Source organism: Ceratosolen solmsi, unplaced genomic scaffold (genome assembly GCF_000503995.2).
Source record: "Ceratosolen solmsi marchali unplaced genomic scaffold, CerSol_1.0 scaffold47, whole genome shotgun sequence".
Lineage (NCBI taxonomy): Eukaryota > Metazoa > Arthropoda > Insecta > Hymenoptera > Agaonidae > Ceratosolen > Ceratosolen solmsi.
Genome location: NW_011948419.1, coordinates 9,228,784 through 9,255,119, shown reverse-complemented (window position 1 = coordinate 9,255,119; position 26,336 = coordinate 9,228,784). Strand labels below are relative to the sequence as shown.

At 21.2% G+C, this 26,336-nt stretch overlaps 1 protein-coding gene across 4 annotated transcripts; it reads right to left on the bottom strand.

The window, feature by feature from the left end:
• Positions 1 to 6: 6 nt before the first annotated feature.
• LOC105360694 (KH domain-containing, RNA-binding, signal transduction-associated protein 2) lies at positions 7 to 26,336 on the bottom strand. 4 transcript variants are annotated; one of them, XM_011497670.1, is made up of 10 exons: positions 26,165 to 26,336; positions 25,872 to 26,083; positions 20,298 to 20,419; positions 13,905 to 14,015; positions 10,958 to 11,074; positions 5,825 to 6,131; positions 4,515 to 4,629; positions 3,968 to 4,087; positions 1,603 to 1,727; positions 7 to 343 (listed from the first exon to the last, which is right to left on the bottom strand). In XM_011497670.1, exons 2-10 carry the CDS (start codon positions 26,050 to 26,052, stop codon positions 207 to 209), a joined length of 1,335 nt encoding a protein of 444 aa, XP_011495972.1. In that variant the 5' UTR covers positions 26,053 to 26,083; positions 26,165 to 26,336; the 3' UTR covers positions 7 to 206. The 4 variants fall into 4 exon arrangements, with proteins under 4 accessions (XP_011495972.1, XP_011495973.1, XP_011495974.1 ...); XM_011497671.1 differs by having other exon boundaries at positions 3,968 to 4,084; positions 26,165 to 26,334; XM_011497672.1 differs by lacking the exon at positions 13,905 to 14,015 and having other exon boundaries at positions 26,165 to 26,333.

The following is a 26,336-nucleotide window of genomic DNA, read 5'->3' as shown; positions in this document are numbered from 1 at the left end:
TGGGTTTAAAAAGGGAGTATCACTATTTTTAGAATAGCGAAGTTGACGATGTAGTTATAGTATTTATAATTCAAATTATAAAAAGTGCAGTGCTTCCCGGAAAAGTACTAGATATATTTGCTTACAAACGTGTCCATATATGCATGTGTATATATGCGCGCACGTGCTTGTGCCTAAATTGGGTCCCACATAAGGCTAAGCTAGATTTACTTAGAAGGACGTGAGTAAGGAGTGGCGCGGTAGCGCGCACTTGCACCCGAGCCCCCCGTGCCGGTAGTTGTTGTCTTGTATGACTTCCATGCGCGGCTAGATGAGTCCTCACCGAATTTCATTGATCGTTGCACTTGAATTTTAGAGGTTTTTTAAAAGTTATTGATTAGTATCATATTAAAATCTTTTTTAAGGCATCCATTAAGCGCCTCTTATTATTCTTTATTATTTCTGTAATTATTTCTTTAATTATTTTTTCATTGTTTTTATGCAATTTTTGTTTTTGTTTTCATGATTAACGTGTACTAAATTTATTTATAAGTATTTTTTTCTTACAAGTTTAAATTTTGTTGTTATCTATTTTACATCGAATGTAATTTTTATGTAAATATACAATGTGTAATCTACAAATTATAATTTAAATATAACTTTTAAATATTATTATATATTTTTAAAACAACATTATATATTTAAAGAATTTTAAGTATATACAAATTTTACTGAAATTTTGAAACATCTTCAGTTTATTTCTAGTTGAATCTCGTACATAATTAATTTAGTGTAAATTTAAATTTAAATACAAGTGTGTCAATGCATCTCCGTGCATGTATATATAAGATAATTTATCACATTTAGATATACAGTTTCATAAGATGTTCAGTTTTGTTATTATGTTATCTACATGTTGATGAAGAGCTAGAAGTTTACAATTTTATATTTATAATATCTTTTTTTATTCACCGATATAAAATTTATACGGTACGTAAAATTATATTTATGAAATTATAAATTATATTCAATGTAATGGCATTGGATTACACAATATTTCAAAAATAAGTAATACATAGTATTAAATAATATATATATACACTTATTAAATATTATTTTTAACAATAAAAAATTATTTAATATAGTTTACGATATATTAAAGAAATTTTATTAAACCTTTAAATACAAAAAAATACCATTAAGTATGTTTAATTTCCAAATTATATTTCATCAAATTATTTTAAGTGGCAAGGTTATTGCTAATGTTCTGTATCATATTAATGTTATGAAGTATCAACATTTCTTTTTTATATAATATACTTTTTTCTTTAATACATTGAATATAAATATATAGAAATAGAAATTACCTTATTTTTCCGAATATAAATGTTAAATGATTTATATTATTATAAAATTATTTAGTTTTAAACCGTAAGTACAATACATACAAATAATAATTTTAAATGATTTTTTTAAGTATAAATAGTTTTAAAAGTATATGATCAATTGTATCCAAAAGAACTAAACCAATTAAAATCCATGTGCATAATGTTTTCTTCTAGCTCTTACCTGATTATAATCTGCATTTTCAGTGCCTCAAGAAATATCAAAAAATATATTTACCTGGATAATCCGGAGCATCATAGTAATCATGAGAAGAGCCATGGGGACCAGATTCATCATCATAATCGTAGGTAGCACCACCACCTCCATACCTAGAAGACGGCGGCAGTGGGTACATATCATCGCTAGAAAGAAAATGAAAGAGAATTTATGAAGATAACTTATTTCGCAATAAGAAGATAATTCAAAGAATTAATGTATTCAAGAAATTTTACTAAATACTTTTCAATATTCAATGACTTTAAATTATATAAAAATAACCAAATTATTTCATTATTACTTATATTCTTATTAATATAAATTTAATATTTTATTATATATTTTATTATATAAATTTAAATTTAAATTTAAAAGAGTAATATTACATTTTTATATATTATTTAAATTTAGAAATGAAGTTATCGTGAACACATCAAGAAAATGCTTGTAAAGATCTGTTGAAATCTTAGCAGTGGGTTTGATGAATCAAAACATTAATAAATCAAGTATTCTCATTTTTTTGTCCAAAATTATTAAACATATTGCCAAATATGTATATTTTAAATCTTTAAGTATAACAGATTTTATTACCAGAAGACCAAACATGTTTTATGATTTATTTTCTGAAAGAACCTGGATATAACTATAAGGTCCATTTATTTAATATTACTCAGTTAAAATAGTTTTTCACTTTTTTTCTAAACAAATCTACACGTACAAAATATTCAGTAAAGTAACGCAGGATGAATTATCCTCAATTTTGTATACCTTCGTGTTTACTAAATACACTTCAGGGTTATTGTCATCGTAATATTTGTACTTTAACATGCCGTTTATATATGTGCACATACCGTTTCTCTATACCAGTTATTTTATAGACTGTATATTGAAAAAGGTTACAAGCATCTGATTATATCTTATGTCCATACGTACCACATTATGAAAACTTTTTAATCAGTCAATATGCTTTTTCATATGGTTACAATTATTATTCATGCTTATTATAATTCAATTATTAATATACTATTACAATCCTAAAAATCGTGGCTATAACGAAAATTTTTAGTTTTTCAAATAGGATTTTTTCTTTTTCAAAGTTTTGTCCAGTTAATTTTAATTAAAATTTAAAGTAAATAAATTATATATATATTTATACAAATAAGCCACAAATCCACAACAAATATTTTGTTGTAAACTTTTTAAATGTCTTTTATTTTGGATATACACACTATTCCTGTTTCAGTTTCAATATGTATGGATTACCACAAATTGCGTAAATCAAATACAGTTTATTATAAATTTAACATACAATATACTTTTATTTTATATTTTCCACTATACTATATCCAATATAAGTTTTTCATTACTGCAGAGATTTTGAAAAATCAATATTCCTTATCTTCTTCATAAATACGTTTATTTAATGAATAATAAATAGTAATGAAATGTAGCAATATTCCTTTTAACTCAGTTTCCAAGACTATTATCTTTTTGTGAAGCGATGAATATATGAGAATTAAAATAATTACTTACATGCCTCTCAACTAAATCAATAAAAATATAGTTTCCCCTTTGTAATACAAAAATTTAATTCTATTCTGTGATAACACAAATGATGTTCAGTACTTTTTTCTTATTACGTTTAGATCCGTTGGGGTATTACAGAATACATTTATCCTCAATTTTATTTTACCTCCGTATTTATCCATTTTTCAGTAAGATCCTTGTCATTGTGGTGTTATTCCACATTTCCCTTATATTTATATATTTAATCTCTTTTATAAAATTAATTTTATTACTATAACTTCAATATTTGACATTAACAGTAATATATTTTAAATATAATTTACATATTTTATATGGACCGAGATAAATTAAAAAAATATTTTATAATTATAAATTAAATTTCTTCAACCTTTATTAGATAAATAAGTAAAATATGAAAGAATGAAAATAAATTTGAAACAGATATTTAATTTTATAAATTCATTGTATTTAGATCTTAAAGTCATATTTAAAAAAAGTCCCAAAAATGTAATTAAAAAAAGTTATTGAAGTAAAATATAGTAAAAATACTATTTAAAATGTATAAAATTATTTATTTTAATATTAAATATTATAACTATTGACATTTATATTAATGTATCTAAGAAATGTTTGAAAAAATTAGTCATTAACTAACATTCATCATTTATCAAAGAAGAAAAGCAATGAATATGCTGTTTTAAAAACATGCATCTAATCAGTACTTTTATGAAATATTAATAATTATAATATTTATTCATCAAATAGTAATATAAAAACTGCATCTAATAAAATAACATTCAAAATTAAAGAATAAGTAAACCCATATTAAATTTAAGAAATCTACTAATACGTTACTCACTTTACAGATGATGAATAATGACGTTCATTAGAAATATATCGACTACTGCTCGAGGAGCCATGATAATCATAATCATGATGAGAAGCACGACTAGTAGTTGGTGGTGCTGAATCATATCTACTTGATCGTCGTAAAAAATCCATATTACATTTAAAGCATAAGAATAATGTTTAAACATTAATTATTAATGACTCGAAGTAATTTTTAAAAAGCGAATTTATATTTAGTTGTTGATTTTATAAATTAATTATGAATAATTGTTATATATATAAATTTTATGAATAAGTATAGAAAAGTATTTAAAACAGTTCATATATTATTCAATAATAATTTAATAATTATATTTTCATATATAAATCTAATTAAAGTTATTTTTTGAGTTTTTATAAATTGATTATATTCAAAATTTATTAAATCGTATTTATAAAAGCTAAAGATTTTTTAGTGGATATATTTATACTGAAATACTAGAAAATATGGAACTACAAAAAAAAAAAATAAAATTAATTGTTAATTAATTTGTTCAGATAAAAAATTAATAACGTACCCATAGCTTTGATCCATAGCTACTCTAGCACGATCTAAGATCGAAAAAACTTTAGTTTTTGCTGGTACTGGCCGTGTTATTGGTCCACGAGTTGGAGGTGGCGGAGGAAGAATTGCTGTAAATTATATATTTTATAAGTCGTAATTAATTTAGTAAGTCTATAAATTAACGCAAAATCCTCTTATTTTATTGCATTATTATAAGAGGGGAAAATATTCCCCTACGAGAATAATTTGTATTATAACGTTTTTTAAAAGACAGTTATCAATAAGTATATTTATATATACGAAAAATATTGAATGGCAGTACTGTTTCAGGTACATGTTATAAAAGAAACTTATTGATAGACATTAAAAAAATTTTGTTTAAATATACATATTTTTTTTCGATGACATAATAAATTAGTAAATATTTTCCTTAGAATTTTGATAATAAATTACATTATACTTACCATGCCAGGTAATAATTACTAACGTCCTTGTTAATAATATTCATAATAAAATATAATGAATTTGATACTTAAATATTGCAATTCTGTATTTATATTATAATTTGATTTTTATATATGAAAAGCTAAAACATTCAGAAAAAGAACGGTAAAATTTGATTAGTATACCATATTGCAAATTTATATTTTTAATTAATAAGATATTAATTACTTTTATGAAAATACAGGGATAATCAGGTTTGTATTATTCTGATTTTCTCAATATTAACATATATTTTCTAATATAAACTTATCAATATAAGCAAAAATTTAAATTATATTTTCTAAAAAAACTTGAATCTTATCTAAAAAAATTTAAACAATGAATATACTTCGTTCTTTTTATATATGGTGTATTGAATTTTTTAGGAATTTAGAATGAATGATATAAAACTATAGTACAACCAAAAAATAAATAATTTACATATATTATTAAAAAACAGTTTTAATTTTTCAAGTCATTGAGACACACAATTACATGCATAATAATTTGAAAATTTATTTAATATATTAAGATTAAAATTTCTATATTATACTTACTACTAGAATTAGAATTTCAAGACTGAACTAGAATTTCTATATTATTATTACTGACATATTATTTAAACTGTATTTTATTCAGATTTACTATTTTACTATATTATTTCTATTTTATTATATAAATAGTGATAATTTATTTAAACCGCATTTTATTCGTCAGATTTATTGTTTTACATCTTATATTTAAAATATTCCTATTATATACAAAATTATATTTTATTATTATAGGAATGGTAGGAATAGTATGAATGAAAGGTTTGTAAATACCATTAAAAATACTTACGCCTAGCAACACCACGCATTCCAGGTGGTCCTGGTGGTCCCGGTCTAACAACAGGTCTAAGAATACCTCCGCGATTACTAGGACGCCTGTCATCTACAGGCTCATCTACAGTTAACTCCATTTCCCGCATCTGCTCTTGTCGAATGTTGTCATTGTTATCTGGTATGAGATATTTACGCACTTCTGCAAGGGCGAAAGCAATACGCGCGTGGGCCTCAGCAGGTGGTGCTAATGCCGTAATTTCAACATGTAAATCATCGGACAAGTGAGAGTATTTTGGATCCAAAGATTTACGAAGTTCATCCTCCTGAAACATGAATAAATGTTGTTATAATTATGAATTTATATTATACATTCAATAATGTTTTTAACAATTCATAATAAAAAATAACAATAAATAAAAACTTCTATACTCAAGAAATAAACATGTTGGAATCAATGATTAATAGAGTTTATCCTAATTGAAAATTTAAATTAACAGAAAAATTCTTCGGTTGATTCATCAATCAATAATTTTATATCCCATATTTTAATGTAATCAAGCACAAAATTTATTTAAGGAAACTAAAATAGCTAAATTTTATACATACAGAGCGATATATTAATTACATAAAAGCTTTCAAATATTTCTCTTAGTAAAATATTTATAGTATTCATAACTTTATTGAAAAAAAATATATGCATACACAAAAATAACAATATTAATAACCATACATTTAAAAAGCAATTATTATATAAAAAATATTGTTATTAATCCATTTATTTATTTACATACTACATTGAAATGTATTAAAGCTTTACTGATTAATTGAATAATTAATATAATTAAATCAATTACACTTAAAATTAATATTAATTACAAATTTGTGATAAGTAATTTTTTTACGAACAATGTAAATCTATTCATAAAAATAATAAATATTTAATTCTAATTAAAAGTAAACAATATAAATCTATAATATTACACTTTTCTTTTAAATTATTTAAAGACGCAATCAGTTATTATTGTTGGATTTAATATTTTGTCACGATACATTCAACGTACAATTACAAATTGGCGTCATAAATATTCTAATAACACAAATATATAAACATATAAACAAAATTTTATTATTATAACCTATTTTGGTATTTGATAAAAATTTTATCGATATTTTTGTTTTATTTACACTTCATTTTCTGTACTTCAATCTTATAAATATTGTTTAAATTGCTAATGAAATTGGAACTTTTTTTTCAAATCTCTAAAATTCATTTTTAAAAAAGATTGTACTCGGAAAATTATTAAAAAATTTTTTTTTTAAATTTACGTTTTTCAGAGTAGAATAATTCCACAACATTTTCGATTATGAATAAATTGATTTATAATATTAACATTTAAACTATCAAATTGTTACAGAAAATAATATAAGTATATATATGCATTCATGTATTATCATAGTTTTCTAAAATCCTGGTAAATCTTATGCTAAGTATTATAACTATACATGCGAAAACTAATATAAGTGATGTTGCTCCTTTATATCTTGAGATAGTAAGAGAATGGTCTTTAAAAGTCCAATGACGAATAATAACGCATTTTAAATTATATTATTTATTGTTCACGTGGATCATTTTAACTGAAAATATTAACTCATGAAAAGGATCAATTTGCTATCACTTTCTATTCTTAGTAAATTATTGATGATAAAAAGATAATAAATATTTTATATTTGCAAAGAACAAACTTTTAGATTATTATTTATAGATGTTTCTAAACTGAAAATTTTATTTGAAAGATATTAAAAATTTTTTATACAAAAATTAAAATTTAAATACTTTGAAATGGTTACAACGAATTAAAATTGTATTAAATAGTTACAATTAAAAATAATTAAAAATCATTTTAAATAGTTGAATGTATATGCTTATTATAAAAATTTTCTGTCCTGTTCCCCAAGAGGTTGTATACATTTTTTATTTAAATTCAGATTTATTATTTAATTTTTTTACAACTATAATAATATGGTATTTACTTTAAAGGTTTACGATATGGAAACAAAATAATTTTTGTTGTAAAATAAATAAATATTAAAATAGGCGATAATTGATAGCTAATTTAAAGAAAATAATTTGTTAGTTGTAATATATTTTATAGTTCCAATATTGAACTAAAAACAAAACATGAATTTCATCAGTTTTAAACACTAGAATTTTGATGTACGAATATGTAGTCATAGTAGAAAAAGAAATATATTTCTTCTTAAAATGTATTTCTTTATAAAAAAGTGTTATTAACTATTTATTCACTGAAAAATGATACACAAAGACGCTTCTACATTCATAATATATATATATTATTTCGTAAAAGTATCTATTTAATTTGTAATTTCTAGAACTTGTTTTTGTTGTTTTTGCTTTCGTATTTTTAATACTTGTTTTTGTGAAAGTATCTATACAGTTTTCACTTTTTATGAGTTTCACTTTTTCAACAATTAATTTATTAATTATTTACAATCTTAGCGGTCTATTTTATAATTACGTTTAGTTATTCATCAGTTTATGTAATTTCTTTTAAAATTATTACATTATTCTTATTGGATATAAGTTTACTTAATTATTGTTAAACTTTAAGAGTTAATTCATTTGTTTTTAAATTACATCATTAATTTTATGCATATTTCATTATCTATTTATTTTTAGGATTTACGTTTTAAATATATAAAATTGTATGATTTGTTCATATTGTTGATATATATTTATTTCCGTAAGGTATTTAACTTGTATTGAATGAGAAATTCTTTTTAAATTTTTACATACAATTAAAATAAGTGAAATTAGTATTGTATATCAATTACGATATAAAAAATTAATAAAACAATATTTTTAAGCTGTGACAAAAGTATAATATAGTTCTCTATTTTGACATTACAGTCTAGTATAAAAAAGGAAATAGTAATAGAAATTAATAGTCAAATTAAAATACTTTAAAAATTAATAATAAATTAAGTAATCAAAATTCAATCATTTACAAAAATGATAAATATAATCAAATTACTTTCTTAAAAACTACTTATAAAAAACTAATACTTCCCAAGCAGTTGTTTAAATTTTATAATAAAATTAATAACTTGACTATAAAATACAATCTGAAAACATTGAAAATTTTCGCTTTATGTAGACAGTCGAAAAGTTGCTCAGCATTTGGATATTTCTGATAGTTCATTAACTATTCGTGTAATATTCTAGTTATAAAATAAAATTGTATGGTATAATCGATTACTTCTCATTTTATTATTAAATCACGTTAGTGTTAGTGTATATCTTATATTTCTATTACATATTCGAAAATATTTTAATTGGTTTCATGTTCTCAGTTAAATAAAATACATTGCATTATTTCGTGTAATTTTTTTCTATCATAAAACATCGTACAAAGAATTGATAGAGTAATTTTATTAAAATAAAAGCATTTTTTTAAATATCTAAATTAAATGTAAATTACTTAAAATCAGGATATAATTTTATTTATAGCTGAGTAAGGTTTACAATAAAAATTAAAATACTTAATTCTGTGCTTTTTTCATATTTATCCAAATTATAGAATTTTTATATTTTTATATACTATATTTATCATTTTAGAAATATGGAATAACTTCTTATGAATTTATTAACAAATGAAGTAATTTATTAAAATAAAAATAAAAATAAAAATATAAAAGATAAGTTATAATGCAATACTGCTTCAAATATAAATTAATTTATTTGTTTTTACAATTAGTAGTATTATATATTAAAGTAATTTTTAAAACAAATCATTAAAAAAAAAGAAATAAAATGTAGAATAACTTACATTGTTTTTAGTTTTAATTTTAATTTTCAAAAAGTGTAATTTTTAAAAAATATTATAGCACCTGCCTTAGATATACGTAACTAAAAACAAATATATTTTATGATTAAAATGGAATAATTACAGTTGAATAATTTGAGTACAAACATTATAAACATAAATTTTACAGGATATTTCTTATTTCGGGTGCAGTTATACATATCGAAATTATTTCCTATCTGGTTTTAAGTGCATTACTAACTTGCTTTTTGAAATTAATAGTTCTAATAAAAAATAAAGTATTTACATTAAAATATCAGAATGTTCTAGAGATAGTTTTACTTTGAGCTTTTATCTATGAATTCTAAAAAAAGTAAAATATTCAAATACACCAGCACATATATACCACCATTTTTATAGATTTATTGAAATTGAATATTAAATTGTTAAAAACTCTTACCTTTCAGACATACTTTTAAATTTAATATTTCTACATAAACATTAATTCTGTAGTAAATATGTTAAAATTTTATATTATTTTAATTTAAATATTACAAATATTACAAAAATAAAGGAATTTTTAAAAATACTTACATATATATTATTTTTCAAGATTGTATAAATAAATAAAACTACTTGTTTTGTACATGATTTAATATATATTATATACTACGAAATAATAATTCTTAAACCTTTTTTGATCATTCTATCAAAACAACAATGAATAATTATTTTTTGTTCATAAGTATAGTTTTTATTATAAATAATTGACGTAATTGTTACGGAATAAGAATATGTGTTACGATAGATAAGGACTGAAAAATACACGTAATTCATAGAAAGTTAGAGTGCCAAAACAGATACAATCAACTTCAAATCTGCGTGGGAAAAGTGACCCATCAGTTTTAATTTTCACCCTGTATTTGCACAGTAAATTTATCTGTTTAGCAATTATTTTAATAATTATTTAATGAATCCATAATTGAAATAATTACATTTAATTTAACATTTAAATAGAAAAGACATAATTATTATAAAATTTCAAAATCAATACATACTCTTAACACTGAAAATTATCTCCATTAAATGTAGCAATTCCTTAAAAATTACGATGAAATTTTTAAAAATATCAAAGTATTACGTAAATTTAAATTGGTTTCAATGAAAAATCAAATAATAATTTACGATTGAAAACTTAATAATAATAAATAATTTATTATTGAAATCTCCATTATAATATAAAAAATAAAATAATAAACTATAAAAGTCAAGAATTTACCCTCAATTTCTATGTATACAATCTAATCATTTTAATAAAAACTTACCTTTTGTCTATCCTTCATAGATCCCCTTCCTAAAACAGCCATCTTGCACATTGTTTCCTCTTGAAGGCGCTTCATGGAATTCCCTTTTGGACCTAACAGCTTACCAACAAAATTGAACTGGAATATATACAAAAAAAAAATATTTTAATCAAATATCAAAGCAATCGACTTAATTGCATAGATTATTTATAAATAGATCTTTAGTTTTATTTCTGATTTTTTATTTAATCTTAAATAAAAATGTTGTTTAAATAAGCTTTTTATTTTCGATGCAAACTTGCTTTCTGTGATAAATCTGTACCAAAAATACATAAAAAATTAATTTAATTAAATAATAGTTATAGCCAATATACTTTATATATTTAATATTACTTATCGATATATCAATTTATTTTAACGATTATAAAAGTTTAATAATAACTAAATAATACTAAATAAAACAACAAATACGTCAGATTATTGTATAAAAATATTCGAATTTTAAATTGATTGTATCCTAAACTAGATATAATATTTTATTACTAAATAACGAATACATTAGTTACAATGCTGAATTTGCTATAAATCGAATGATAAAACCTGATATGAGATTCCATGAGTTGTAGTTTCGAGAAGACTGATTGATAATCCTGACGAATGAACGATCGCTGACAAGAATTCTGGACATTTATAGTAAAAATTTATATGGCTGAAACGATTACCTATCGGTAACCTCGAGCATGAAAAAAGTTCGCACATTTTTATTTTGTTCTGACATATAGTTTGAATAAATTGTAATAGTTATTTTAATTCAGTAATATATTGATCAGTAAAAGGTTATGCAACATTGTTCAATATGACTAATTTGAAAGTATCAGGCATTGTGAATAAATTTTGTAATATATCAATTTAACATCATTTAAACATGTTATTTGGAATCAATTTAAGATTGCTGCATGTTTTTCAAGTTCTTATCTTTTTAATAACAAATTCCACGTGTATCACTTTTACAAATTTATAAAATTTGTCGGTGAACTAAAATTCATAAATTAAAAATTTAGTACATAGAAAATTTCTAAAATCAAAGATACAAGATAATAGTTATTTCTAAGGAAAGTTTTTTTTATAAAAATTCTAAAACGTTTGTATAAATTTAAATATTTATAATGCCCGCTTGCAAATCATAGTCATTAACATATATATATATATATATATATATATACGCATTAAGAAAACTATAAAAATTATATATAATCAAGTAATTTTAAATTAATCGCAGGTAGATATAGCTCTAAACAGTGTATCAAATATGACTATTCCATAGCAACTATATCGTAACATTGTAGATTTTATGAACTATTGATTCAATTAATTAAATTAATTAGATTCTTAAAAATCTGAATTTTATATGGGATATATAAAAATTAATTTCTATTTATGCATAGTATGCACAAGATAAATAAATATATTTATATACAAATATTTTTTAAATGATAATATAAAATTCATAAATATATCTTTTACTAGAAAAGACAAGATAGGAATTTTTGTTTAGGTGAAATAAACGATTGTAAGAAACAAATTTTATTATGATTACGGACACGAAATGGAAAATAAAAAATATTAATGTTTTAAAAAATGAAAATTACAAATAGAATATGAATAGATGAAGATGGATTAAATGACTACAAAAGATAGTTCAAATCTTTTATTTATACAATAAAAAATCTAATTAAATATAGTGATCCTATCATATATTTGTAAATATGTATATAATTTTATCATTCATTTTTATTTATTTAATATTAATCAGATTTTTCTACCACTGAATTGATATTTGAGTAAATTATTTATAATTTGATATTATGCTTGATATATTAAAAGTTTTAATCACAGTTGTATTTAAAGTTATTTAAATATTGTATCCATAATTTTTTGAAATAGCATAAATAACCGGTGTAAAATAATAAATTATTCATTTTAAATAATTTATTATGTACTTAAAACTATGTTATTTGTAATAATATTATTTAATACAAACAAAATTTATAATTAAATGAATAACAAAAATACATATAATAATTTAATTTTAATTATTATTATTAATATATACTTCAGCGGAATAAAAATTAATTCAAATTTATATTAATAACAAAAGAAATAATTATAAATTATTTAAAGGAAAATAATTATATTTTCCTTTGTAATTTTTTATAAATTTTAAATAATATAATTGTATTTAATAAATTAATTTGATAAAAATATTAAAGATATATATGTATAGTATGGAAAGGTTTTTAATAAAACATTTATTTTATATAATATATTATGATAAATAAAATATTATATTTTACTATTTTTTATATCCGTGACGAATGAATGATTGCTTGAAATTAATAGTACAAATTTATAAGGGTGAAACGATCACCTATTGGTAAGGATCAAAATGTTCGCATATTTATATTTGGTTCTGACACAGTCTGAATAGTTATAATAGTTAATTCAATTCAATAACAAAATTTATTAACACTACTTTGTATTATATTTAAAAGTTTCTTAATTTGTACTTGATGCCACTTAATATATTTAAGCTGTTTATGAACATATTTCAACATTTATAATACAAATAACATAAATAAATTTTATTTATAATGAAACATTTTTATTTCCTGTAAACTTTTATTATGCCTATGTAGTTGTCATATTATTGTTCCTTGTGAAGAATATTTTAATTGAAAATAATTGAACAAAAATTTTATATTAAAATAATAATTTAATTAATTAGTATATGTAAACTATATTTCGATATTTTAACATTATACGTATTTGATAATACAGTCGAAGTAGAGAACTTATTTAGTAACACATATCAATCACATTATTTGATATGTCTCATTTTAAGTTTAATATATTTGGTGCTGCTAAACCCACCATCTTCACCATATCATAGGATAGTGAAAGTAGATACCTGAAATGGTCCAAGTGGTATTAGTTCATTTTCAAAGTAACCATATATCGCCATCCACGTTGTTTCGACGGATACACTATAATAAATATGCCACCAACCTTGGTGAATGCCCTGTAACATTTTTCGACGTACCGAGTATCAATACCATATTAAATCAGTAGATTCGGATTATTTCAATTATTTTCATCGTTTTTTACTCACATAATATTTCTGAATTATTTTTATTCCTTATGCATGTATTTCTATCAAACTACAATTCCGACGATTTGATTCGACATTAATAAGAGAATATAGTTGTCATATATCCATATGTCTAATAAATACAAATCTAGATAGAGGTTTCTTTCAATAACCTTTTTATGTCAATTAATTTAATGAACATTATTTTTTATCTTATAGGAATAAGTTCATTGATAATAAATTTCTTTAATAAATATTTCGCTACATAATTTAAATAATAATATTTTTGCCATAAAAACTACATTTTAGCAAGGAAATAAACACACACACACACACACACACAGACACACACACACACACACACATTAATTGAAAGCCTCTTCTTGCATGTGAAGTATGATAAATACTAATATGAGAGAACTCAGGTATTATTAAATTCTTATATCTTATAAGAAAATTTAGCAATTGTAAGTTTAATCCGTAAATTTAAATATTTTTAATGCTATAATATTGAAATAAAATTTTAACTATTAATTTAATTTGTTTTACACTATGAAAATGTTTGATAATAATTAAAAAATACAAATGTTTTATGCTACTTCGAATAATAAGAAATATAATTGCAGAAATATTCTACCTTTTAACGTGCAAACGCCTTGATTATTGTATGCATGGTAACCTAAATATAATTTCAGTTCAATATATATATATATATATTTTTTTTTTTTCATATTTTGAAATATTTAAAATTATTTTAAAATTGCATTGAATTAATACGAAATTGTGCAATTTTATGCTAAAATAATTGAATAATATATACAATTAAATTTCAAAAATGCATATTTACTAAAATACATATTAATACTTTTTCTTAATTATAAGAAATTATTTTTATATTTAAATAATATTTTTGCTCAGTCTACAAAATTACTGCTATTCCAATAAAATAAAACAATTCTATTTAATTATAATATTTTAAAATAACAAATTGTGTATTTTATTAGATCATTATCTATATAAACTAAAATTATAAAATTGTAAAATGAATCTACAACTTGTTTAATGTAATACTCATTTCCACTTTCAAGTAAATTAAGTAATATGTAAGTAATTAATTTTGTGGTCATTTTTTAATTAATACATAATTTTGTTGTTTCTTATTTTATTAAAAAATTTTAGAATTGAATTATGAACATTTGGATTACAATTATTGTTTTTTTTTTATAAATATTAACAACTATTAATAAAAAGTATAAAAACCTTTTTTTTTAAATTTTTTATTATATGTGCTGTATCTTCTCCAATACTATATAATTTACAGATGATATCTATAGGTAGTCCATTAAATTATATAGGAAAACTTATTTAAATGAATAAAGAAAGTAAATGAAACCAAATATAGTATAGATTTTAGTCATAAAACTAATTTTTAGATCGCAAAATTGGTATATATATATATATATATATACATGTAAAAATATACTTTACTAAAATATTTACCAATTTTACATGTAACTATGAAAGTTTTATATAATATTTCATCTTACATTGGTCACAAATAATCAATTAGGAATTTAAATGTTATTGTATGTAGCATTAAAATAATAATTTGTAATCTAAAATTATAATTTCATATTTCAGTATTTATGTAGTATTTAATTAAAAATAATTGTAATATTTATAAGACAATAGTTAAATATAACAGAAATATTTCAATAGCTACCTATGCAATGTTGTTATTATGTTTAGAAATTTTATTATTTTTTTTTAGAAATACTTTTTCATTCATAAAAACTCGAATGTATACTCACCAATTCATCATTATTCATCTTGGAAATTTACACTGATTCACATATTACACTTTGCTTTTTCATTCTTTGGCCTCATGGTAATACTAACGTGCTTTTTTCTATCATTAAATAAAATACACCTTTTCCGTTATACTTTTCATCAGAGTTGGATATGTCTTAAATGTCTCCTTTTCATTTATTGATTTTTTATACAATATTATCTCGACAAAATTCAGCTTCCTTCACTAAATATAAAATTCCTTTATTTACTTGATTCATTTAGATTATCTATATTGTACTTCATCATAAATTTAATGTTAAACGTAGTAAGTTGAATAATGGACTCAAAAGTCATATTGAAGGAATCTTCTCGAGTACTAAATATATATATATATATATAATTTGTATATATTTGTATATATAATATATATATATTTGGACTATTTTACGTATCATTTCACTCCCAATTAATTTATATTTAAATTTGTTCAATGAAGTCTTACTTTTCATCTTTCACCTAATGTCTTAATCATTGGTTAAATTTTAATTAGCCTTAATATACGTCTTTATCATCGTATTTTACTACCTAAATTGCTGTATTCCTAATTTATTCAAATCTGTTCAACTCATTGCCTCTACTAATACCTATGATGCTTCCACCAGATTCAATATCCATCAATTGTGCCGTATTAATTATGGTTAAAACCTGTTTATTATTGTTTTTATTATACTTTATTGTCTTCCTTTTAGCCTGTTTGACTATGCTTTATACGTTTGTAGCGCATCTAATATAGTCCATGCTTGAGAAATTATTGTTTAAATGTCATTTTATATTCAATAATACATTATTCCTGCATTTTTCTTCGTCAAACTATATTACAAACAAGCACCTTAGCGTTGGGTATAAGCATTTGATGAAATTTTCCGAAAATATAATTTCTCAATTGTTAAATAAACTACTTACTTTTAACATTTTAGATATCAAAGGCATCGGATAACGATTAACTCTTACTTAGGACAAGACGTTCATCTCATATTCTTAAGTATAACGGAACTATGGCTCATCCAGGCAAATACACATACAATTCTACAATATATTAAAAATTTATTAATTATGACACTAAATAATAAACTTATATAGTATAAAATTAAATTAAAAACTATATTGTAATGAAATTATTTCTGAATTAAATATATAACAAATACAATAAAACAATAATCGGAGGCTAATAATCAAATTATAAGTACAAAAATATTTATGAATTTCAAATCAAACAAAAGAAAATAAATACATCATTTGAACTAAATTGGTAATTTTGCAGAAGCCGTTAAAATATTTAAGGAATGAATAATTTAATTTATAAATTAAATCAGATTAAAATATTATTCAAAATTAAAATCAGATGAAAATAAATACATTAGCATCCCTGCGATTTCTATACAACAATAAAAAATACTATTAGTTCTTCTGAACAAAATGTATAGATCAACAATCCTATCCACATATTTAAAAAAAACTTTATGATAGATGGTATAAATTCGAAGTTTTATTATTTATTTATATTAAATTAATCGGGTCGTTCCTTGGCAGAAGATTCAATTGTTAGCAATGTAATTCTTCTCAAATATGATAAAGTTATTCTGTCTTAAATTTTTTATTATAATTATATTATTATTCGTATTAATTGACAAAACATATTATTTGATGTTACAATTTGTTCGATGCTCATAAGATATAAACTTTTATTAAGTATTTCCACCAATTTTTTACTGCTGCTATTTTTCGATATATTAATTGTAAAAGAAATCACAAATTACAATTCTTATATTGATATGTCAATATTGCATTGAGCACTCATATTTTATTTTTACTGGTCTTTCCATTTTGCTTTTCTTTTTAATTTTGTAGTGGTTATGCTTTTTCATAATAATTATTAATATCACAAACTATTATTTCTATTACTTTATTATTCGCAAAATATATTCTTATTTTATTCTGGAGTATCATAAATATGATAAAATTACAACACAAAAATGTTAAAACAAAATTGTTAATTTTAACTTTACATTTTAGTGATTATGTATAAAAAATGATTTAAAAAATTTGTTGAAATTCTAATTTAGGAAAATATAATTTTATTGTATTGTTGTAATTTTATTATAGTATATTCAGAATAAATTTTATTGAATAATTTTGTAAAAATTACATTTGTTTACAATAGGCTTAACATATATGAAAAGATTATTGATTTAACAAAAATTATATTAAAAATTCCATATTTTTGTATATTAATTATACAATTAAATTGGCTCATTTACAAAAATGTATTTTCAATACCTAATTAGATTAATAGTGTGCATAAGAATGTTATAATAAGAATTACAAAACTATAATTTAAATTAAAATTACCATCAAATATAAAAGTATTTCAAACTTATATTACTATGAACGAATATTAATACAATCTTTTAAATTGATTTTTCATTACAAAAATATAAATTAAATTTATAATTTGTTTTATTTGCATTAAAGATATTGCAGTTTTTAATTCAAAGTAAATTAATATATAATAAATTATCCCAAGAATAATTCTAATTTGTTACTCTTTTATTAATATGACAAATGAATCTATAAATACGTTAAACTGTACAGAAATAGATATGCTGGAAGACATTTCGAATTTTACAAGATCTGTGTTCAAAATAGTTATATTATATATAGCATTGTATATTTCACTATGAAAATACGTGTTATCCGTTAACATATTGCATTGCTTCTAATTTTATTATATATTAGATCAACTAACTAATAAATATATTTTTTTTCAATATTATGATTTAAATGATTTACTTCTTCTTTCATTACAAAATTATTTAGATTTTTGAAGTGGTATCTACTAATCCATAATACATTATAAAAATAATAAATCAGTTAATTCACTATCAAAGCAGTTTAAACAATGTATGACTTACAAAAATATTTTTTTTTATTTGACAAAATACTTTTACTACTTTAAGTCATAAAAAATGTGTCACTTATATCAAATTAGATTTTAATTAGTTAGTAAATATTATTTTATTTTAAATTAAAATTAAAAAATATTTGTATTACTGGTTTATGAAATATGTATTGATATCATAATAAAAATAGCGTAATCCGCATTCAATTTAAAATTACGTAAGTTATTATCTACTATAGAAATTTGTGATTTCGTTAATTTTAAAATAGATTATTAATTTTTTATATTATATTTATATAAACATATAATTTATCATGAGTTCAAAAATTAACTTTGAAATAGTATCACTATTTTAATAACATGCTAATTTAATTTCGTCCTCAGAACTGAGAATAGATCATAAAAAATACAAAACAGAAACTTTCGATAAATGAAATGAGTGACTTAGTTTTTAAAACAATCTCTGATATTGTAAATAAGATCGAAATATATTAAAGTTAAAAAACAAATATAATATAATTAAGCATTTATTTATTAATAGTTAATTGTTTTTTTAAATTTTCACCAATACACACACACACACACGTGCGTGCGTGCGTGCGCGCACACATACATACACACGAGGGACGGGGAGGGGATATGAAAGGTGAAAAATATTTAATTATTGTTAAAAATCTAAAAACTAATTTATATTTAATTGAATATTTTATTTCTATTCATTCATATTGAAATAAAAAAAAATGCCTTAATAGTAGCCTTAATGAAAAAATCGGGTCAACCATCGTAAAAGCCGGTCAAATACTGAAGTAACTCAAGTCTTTTGTTCATGTGTTTCACGCTTTTAACGCATTTATTTTGTATATGCCTAATTTTTCATGCAACGACGAATTATAAGAACTTTCTGATCGGAAACTCATAATCATTAATATCGATATGGTTATTTGAGCTATAATAGATTGTGATATAAAACTACAGTAACGCTAAGTGCCCTAGGATAAGTTAACCAGTACTATTGAAATAAATATATAAGAGACTAAATAAATAAAAGGCTAGAGTATCACAATAACATAATATTGTTTCATTATAAAACTTGCACTAGTGCTTTCAAGATGGTTATTATACGAATGTAACGAATGTAAAGCTGACTAATACATGAAATATAAAATATAAAACAGTGAAATTTTATTGAATCTTACAATAAAATTTTTAAAATGAAATGAATATCTATTCAATAGAGATTAAAAACATACATTATTTAAATATAATAAAAATATAGCAAAGATTGTTTAATCTATAATGTCATGCATATACAAAATAAAAACAAAAAGGAATTAACAAAACTTTAAACCATGTTGCAAATATATTTTGTATCATCTTTTGTTATTTGTATCATTCCACTTCAAAATTTTTATTACAATATTTACTCGTTATTGTTGTATAAAAATTAGATCTTGATAACTTACCTTTGGATGTTCACGTATAGGAACCAACACTTTAACGGATACACGAATCGGCTTTTCTCGATAGATATCTACATACTTCTGATCTTTACTCGGCTTTCCACTGGTTTGGGTTTTTTGAATTTCTGCATAAAGAAATTAAGAAAAATATAATATAGTTTATTATTTGTTTATGCTAGAGGATTAAAAAGTAAAAAGAAGGAAAAAATATTAAAAATTTTTTGATAAAAATTACTTTGTTCTTACAAATTGTTTCACATGAGATTTTTAGTGTAATTATATATAGCATATTATTTTAAATAAATCTATTTTATGGCCCATTTAAAGTCATCAGAATTATAAATCAATAAAAATATTTGAAGATCGATTGAGTTTTATTGTTTGAAATGCTGGATTGAAGCTACTATGTTTGTAAAGGTACATATGCAATTTCTAAATGTATAACGAGGTTGCCTCTGATGCGAGAGTTGCTAGATATTGTGACCTATATCTGCTATTTTTCGGCTATTTATCGCAATTCCTTATAAATTACACAATTGCTGATATTTTTCAATAAATACGAGCCTCATTATCGTGTGTTATCCACTTTTTAGATATAAATGTATCGTACATTAAATATAAATATATCTTGGTATATCTATGCATAAATATCCATATATGTGCCCTATAATAGATATAAATATAGTAAAAAAGCAGCTAAAAATGTACACAATTCTCAATTTTAGATTTTAAATATTAATATTTAAATGTTGCAGAATAAGTTCCTTTAATTCCACTTGTGTTCATAACTTCGAACATTTAATTCAATTAATAAATTGTTTATTTATCTCTTTCATTACAAATATTAAAATCGATATTGAACCTAAAGTGACTTGGAAATTAAAACGTAAAAGATTCCGTCAACACTAGTACGCCCAAATCTAAGCTTATAAGATGAAAATAAATCAAATTTTATAAAATGTTTATTTCCTCAAAACTTATAATAAAATTTAATTATTATAAAATCTCGGATCGAATTATAGAAATTGAATTTTACTTAATCATCATAATAAAAAATTTCTAAAAACTTTACATTTCTGAATTTTAAACATAATATATTTTAATAAAAAATAGATGCAAAGAAAGTACACGTTTTATCTCAGATAAAAAAAAGTAAATTTTAAAATTTATGAAGAGAATTCTGAAATACCATTATTCAATAATACTGCATTAAATATAATGTTATATGCCAAATACATTTTAAAAAGAATATTCTGAATCATTATACCCGATTATAAATTTTAATTAGTATTTTAGCCCTATTATTTTATATATAATTTAATAAAATAAAATAAATTATACATGTATTTGCTCAGTGATTATGCTATTCTACCCCTATATCATAGCACTATTCTATTACATTATTATTTTGTTCTTTTACTTTCTTTAATTTTTTATTTTATTCTTTTTATTATATCTTTATTAATACTTTATTTCATTTTAACCGCTTTCATTTATATTTTGTTTTATTCAGCCTAATTTACTTGGTCTTTTCTTTTTATTCCTGAACTATTTTCTACTATTTACTTATAGTTTTTTATTGTTATGTTATGATCTATGAATACTAATTTTTTCAGTTCTTTTTATAATTATCTTATCTTTGCGTTGTTTCAAATTCACTTAAATTCGTTAAATCCTGTTTTATTTCAGTCTGTTTTTATGGTTAATTTATGTTTTCCTTCTCATTTTATTTCATATTCTCTTATATTTTTTCATTTCATCATTTTATAATTATTAATTTTATCAAGAATTATTAAAAAATTACATACAAAGATTATTCGAATGGTTTTGAAAATATTAGAATACCTTGTCTTATGATTTAAATATAAAATATATTTGTTTAACATACTTATAATATTTAAAAAGTTTTTAACATATGTTTAAATATAACAAGGAAATGTCAAATGAGATACTAATATTTATTTTGTATTTAAATACGATGTTATTGAGATACTAAGATAATTGGTAATTGTTCAATGTACTGATTCTATCTCAATGTGTATATATATATATATATATATATATATATATATATATATATATATAAGTACTTTATAAGTAGTTTTATAAGCTAATTTATTGAGCTCTAGTATGAAATAAATAACTCATGGAATGATTAAGTGTTACGTATATTATTAATAAATAAATGAAATAAGTATGACCATTTTAAATCAAGCTATATTACTTTTTTGTGTATATTCGACTTAATAACTTAATATTAAATTTTTTTTATAAATTTTCTTAATATTAATGTTAATATTTTTGACAGATTTTTTAAGCAATTAATTAAAAAATAACAGTGTTATTGAATAAGTAAAACTAAAAAAATATTATTTATAGATTTAAGCAATATGAAACATTATGCTTAAGCTATTCTATCATTATTCAAGTTAAAAAAAAATGTTTCATGCACCTCGTTATTTGTGCATATATGTAGAATAGATCGAACCATAAATTTAGAAGCATTTGTTTTTAATAAAAACAAAAACAAAAATCTCACGGAGATAGAATAACAAAAAAAATCTTCAATTAGATTCAATATATACAAAATTTAACTTGAGTCTTTCCAAAACGGTTTTTTCAATGAAGGTTATTTTATAATTTAGTCTTGTGTAGATGTTTTAAAATATTTGTATAACTCTATATACATATTCTACGGATCTTATATTGACACATTAAATAACACTTAGTTTATAAAATAAAAGTTATAATAAAACAAAAAAAATCATAAAAATAAATATTCTATATCAGAAGGTCAATCATTTTGACAATTTTAATACTTATACTACATATCGGGCTACATATATTAAAATACGTTTTTTATGTAAATAATCTAAGGAATCCAGACAATGCCAAGTACTTAATAAATTCTTTAAATAACTGGTAATATCTATAAAAATTGTATTTTTCAAATAAAATAAAATAAAAATATAAATATCTTAATTAATATATTTATACAACTATATTAAATATTGGTATCTGAAATATTTAGATACAACTATTATCAATATTTAGATATAACTATTAACAATATATATGTATCTATATTGTTGCATATCTGAGATTAATGTATATATATGACCATCACATATTTATAATACTAATGTTAAGCGAAATATAAAACTAAAATTTGCTAAAAGATATAATTTATATAAAACTTATCTATCAAATGTTTTGATATATACCTCTAATATTTTTAAATATTAATGAATTTTTACCAGATAACCAAACATTTTCATATGCATACTGATGCTATATATATAATATTATCAAACTTATTTTTTTTTTTATAGACATTTTAATAATACCTTTAAAGTGTTATATAGGATTGTATTAAATACGAATAAATTTACACGAATTAATATTTATAATAATGATCTGTAAAGTATAAATATCAAATATAATTATAATTACATATTAATATGGAAATAAATGGTAAAATAAATAAATAAATATACTGCTACCCTAGCTACTCATGAAATAACTACCTTAAATGTAGGTACCTGATAGCATAAACATTTGTATCAGATACTTACAATGCCTTGCTCCTTCTATTTATATAGTACATATAGAGATCTACCTATTCTCTTTTCTCTCCAAAGCTTACATAAATGTTACTCATTGTCCTATTAAAACTAGTATAGAATTTGCTGCGAGTATTATTCATTGTTTTGCTTAAATTCTACAGTATCAGTATAAGTAAAACACATATAAATCAAACATTACAAATTTCTCCTTTAGATTTCTTGTGCTTAGACTACATAGGCATAACATTTGCTCCGTATTTTAAGCAAATATATTTTCTACAATTTACTTTTATCAATTTAGTTGACATTCTACTTGTATTTAAATAAATAAAACTTTACATCATTACAAGATCATATTAGATATATTAAATATATAAATACCCTTCCACTATTCTTTAGTATAATAACTTAATATGCTTATATTTTTATTTATTACTTTATATATTCTCTTGCTTTATCCTGTGAATACTATATAATTATTATGATGTCTTATACGATCTATGTAAGTGCGAGAACCACTAAATATGAACACTTATGTATGAACTTTTCTAAAACTAGATAATGTACATCCCCATATACCCAATAAACTTTACCTCCTAACTAAAGAGCAACATATTCATTATTCTTTTTGTTAATTTTGCTTTATAAAATTGCTGTTTAAAATATAATTTATTGTATGTATATGTTAAATGAATATAAAATATATAAGAATTGAAATCATTCTATTTGTAATTCATAGTTATTTTATAACAATGTCTATATTTAAAAAGAAAATATGTACATTAATTTATATAGTAGTAATACAGTATGCAATAGATCTTTTTCATGATTATAAAGAAAACATAATGAGGTAAAAATATTTGCTTGATCATTTATAATATGCATTTTTTGATATTTAGTATAAATAGTAATTTGTTTATATTTTAAATTATTTCTGAATAATATACGAACGTATAGGTAACAAAAAAAATGAATATATATACATGTCTATCTATATAAAAACATTTTGTTATTAACTTTTACAACAATGAAATAATATTTTTAAAAAGTATAAAACATCATAACATTTTTCTTTTTATAAATTTTTGTAACTTTTATTTAATTACATATTCTGAGATCTAATTAATAAAATATATATTATACAAAATTATAAACTTAATATATGAATTATTATAAAAATTTATCATAGATATAAAAATATACAATTTTTTAGATTAAGTAGATTTAAATTATTAATACATTTTAAATCATTTCCAATTAAAAGTAATTAAATTATTTACTAAATTTGTATAATGAATTATAGGATTTTTAAGTTCCAAAATATAGTTTGAGATTTATATATTCATTTGATGTATTACATTTAATTTTTAATATATTTTAAAATGAATTCTTAACTTATAAAAATAAAATCAATAAAATAAATTTCTTCTTACTTATATTATAATCTTATTTAAAGTAAAAAATTATATTACTTTTATTCAATACAATTATAAATTGAAAATATAATATATATTAATAAAAATAATATCACCATATAATATAAAACTAATTATAAATTTTTATTTATCGTAATATAATTTTAATATTTTGCAATTTGAAAGCAGTATTGTTTAAAAATAATACATAATGAAATACAATAAATTAATTAAGATAAGCATGATATTTTATAAAATTTTATTTTTTGAAATGTATGTAATTAAGTTTCAGTTAGATCTTAATATGAATATTTTATTGAATCAGATTTAAGTAAAAAATAAATGATTAAATCACAAAAGGATAAATATTAATAAAGAAATCTTATTTAATTATTATCGAATCGTGGTTTTTACTCTAAAATCAATTTATAAGAATGAATAAAGTAAAAAGAATAATCTAACCTATAAAAACTAAATAATAAAATAAAAAGTATGATACAATTCTGCAAAAATAAATGAATTATAAAAATATCTATACTTCGTGTTCAATGGTAGATGACTAATTATAATACAAAAAAAAAAATTGGATAACATACCTTGATCAAGAAGTCGAGCAGCATTAGGTGTTTTCTGTGTATTGACCTCAAGCTTCTCCAGCATAAGCTCACGAACATATTCATTGGCTTTGTCTGTTTGTTGTTTTTCTTCATCCTTTTCAGCAGATGACCGATTATCAACCTCTTGTTTAATTATTCCATTGCTTGATCTGTCCGCCATTTCCAACAATACAATCGTGTAGTTTCTTTTTCTGTTTAATAAATATCTTATTACTTAATTAAAAATTAAATGATTTGAAATTCATGAGTTATTTAAGAGAAAATAAGTTAACCTATGAAACTCTTGACTAGATTCTAATGTTTTATTTTTCAACGGTTATATATCCTTGATTATAGAAAAAAATTATATTTTATATTAAAAGGTAGCGTAGATGAAAACGAGAATCAGAAATGGCGCTATACAAATTTGATTAAGGCTAAAGCATCACAACAGTGATAGAGAAA

Excerpts from the sequence above, each read along its gene's own strand:
- LOC105360694 (XM_011497670.1), bottom strand. The coding sequence starts at position 26,052 with ATGGCGGACAGATCAAGCAATGGAATAATTAAACAAGAGGTTGATAAT. Across the intron at positions 4,630-5,824 it reads AATGCGTGGTGTTGCTAGGC|CAATTCTTCCTCCGCCACCT; the intron begins GTAAGTATTTTT and ends TATAATTTACAG. Across the intron at positions 344-1,602 it reads TGATGCTCCGGATTATCCAG|TGCAACGATCAATGAAATTC; the intron begins GTAAATATATTT and ends CTAAAATTCAAG.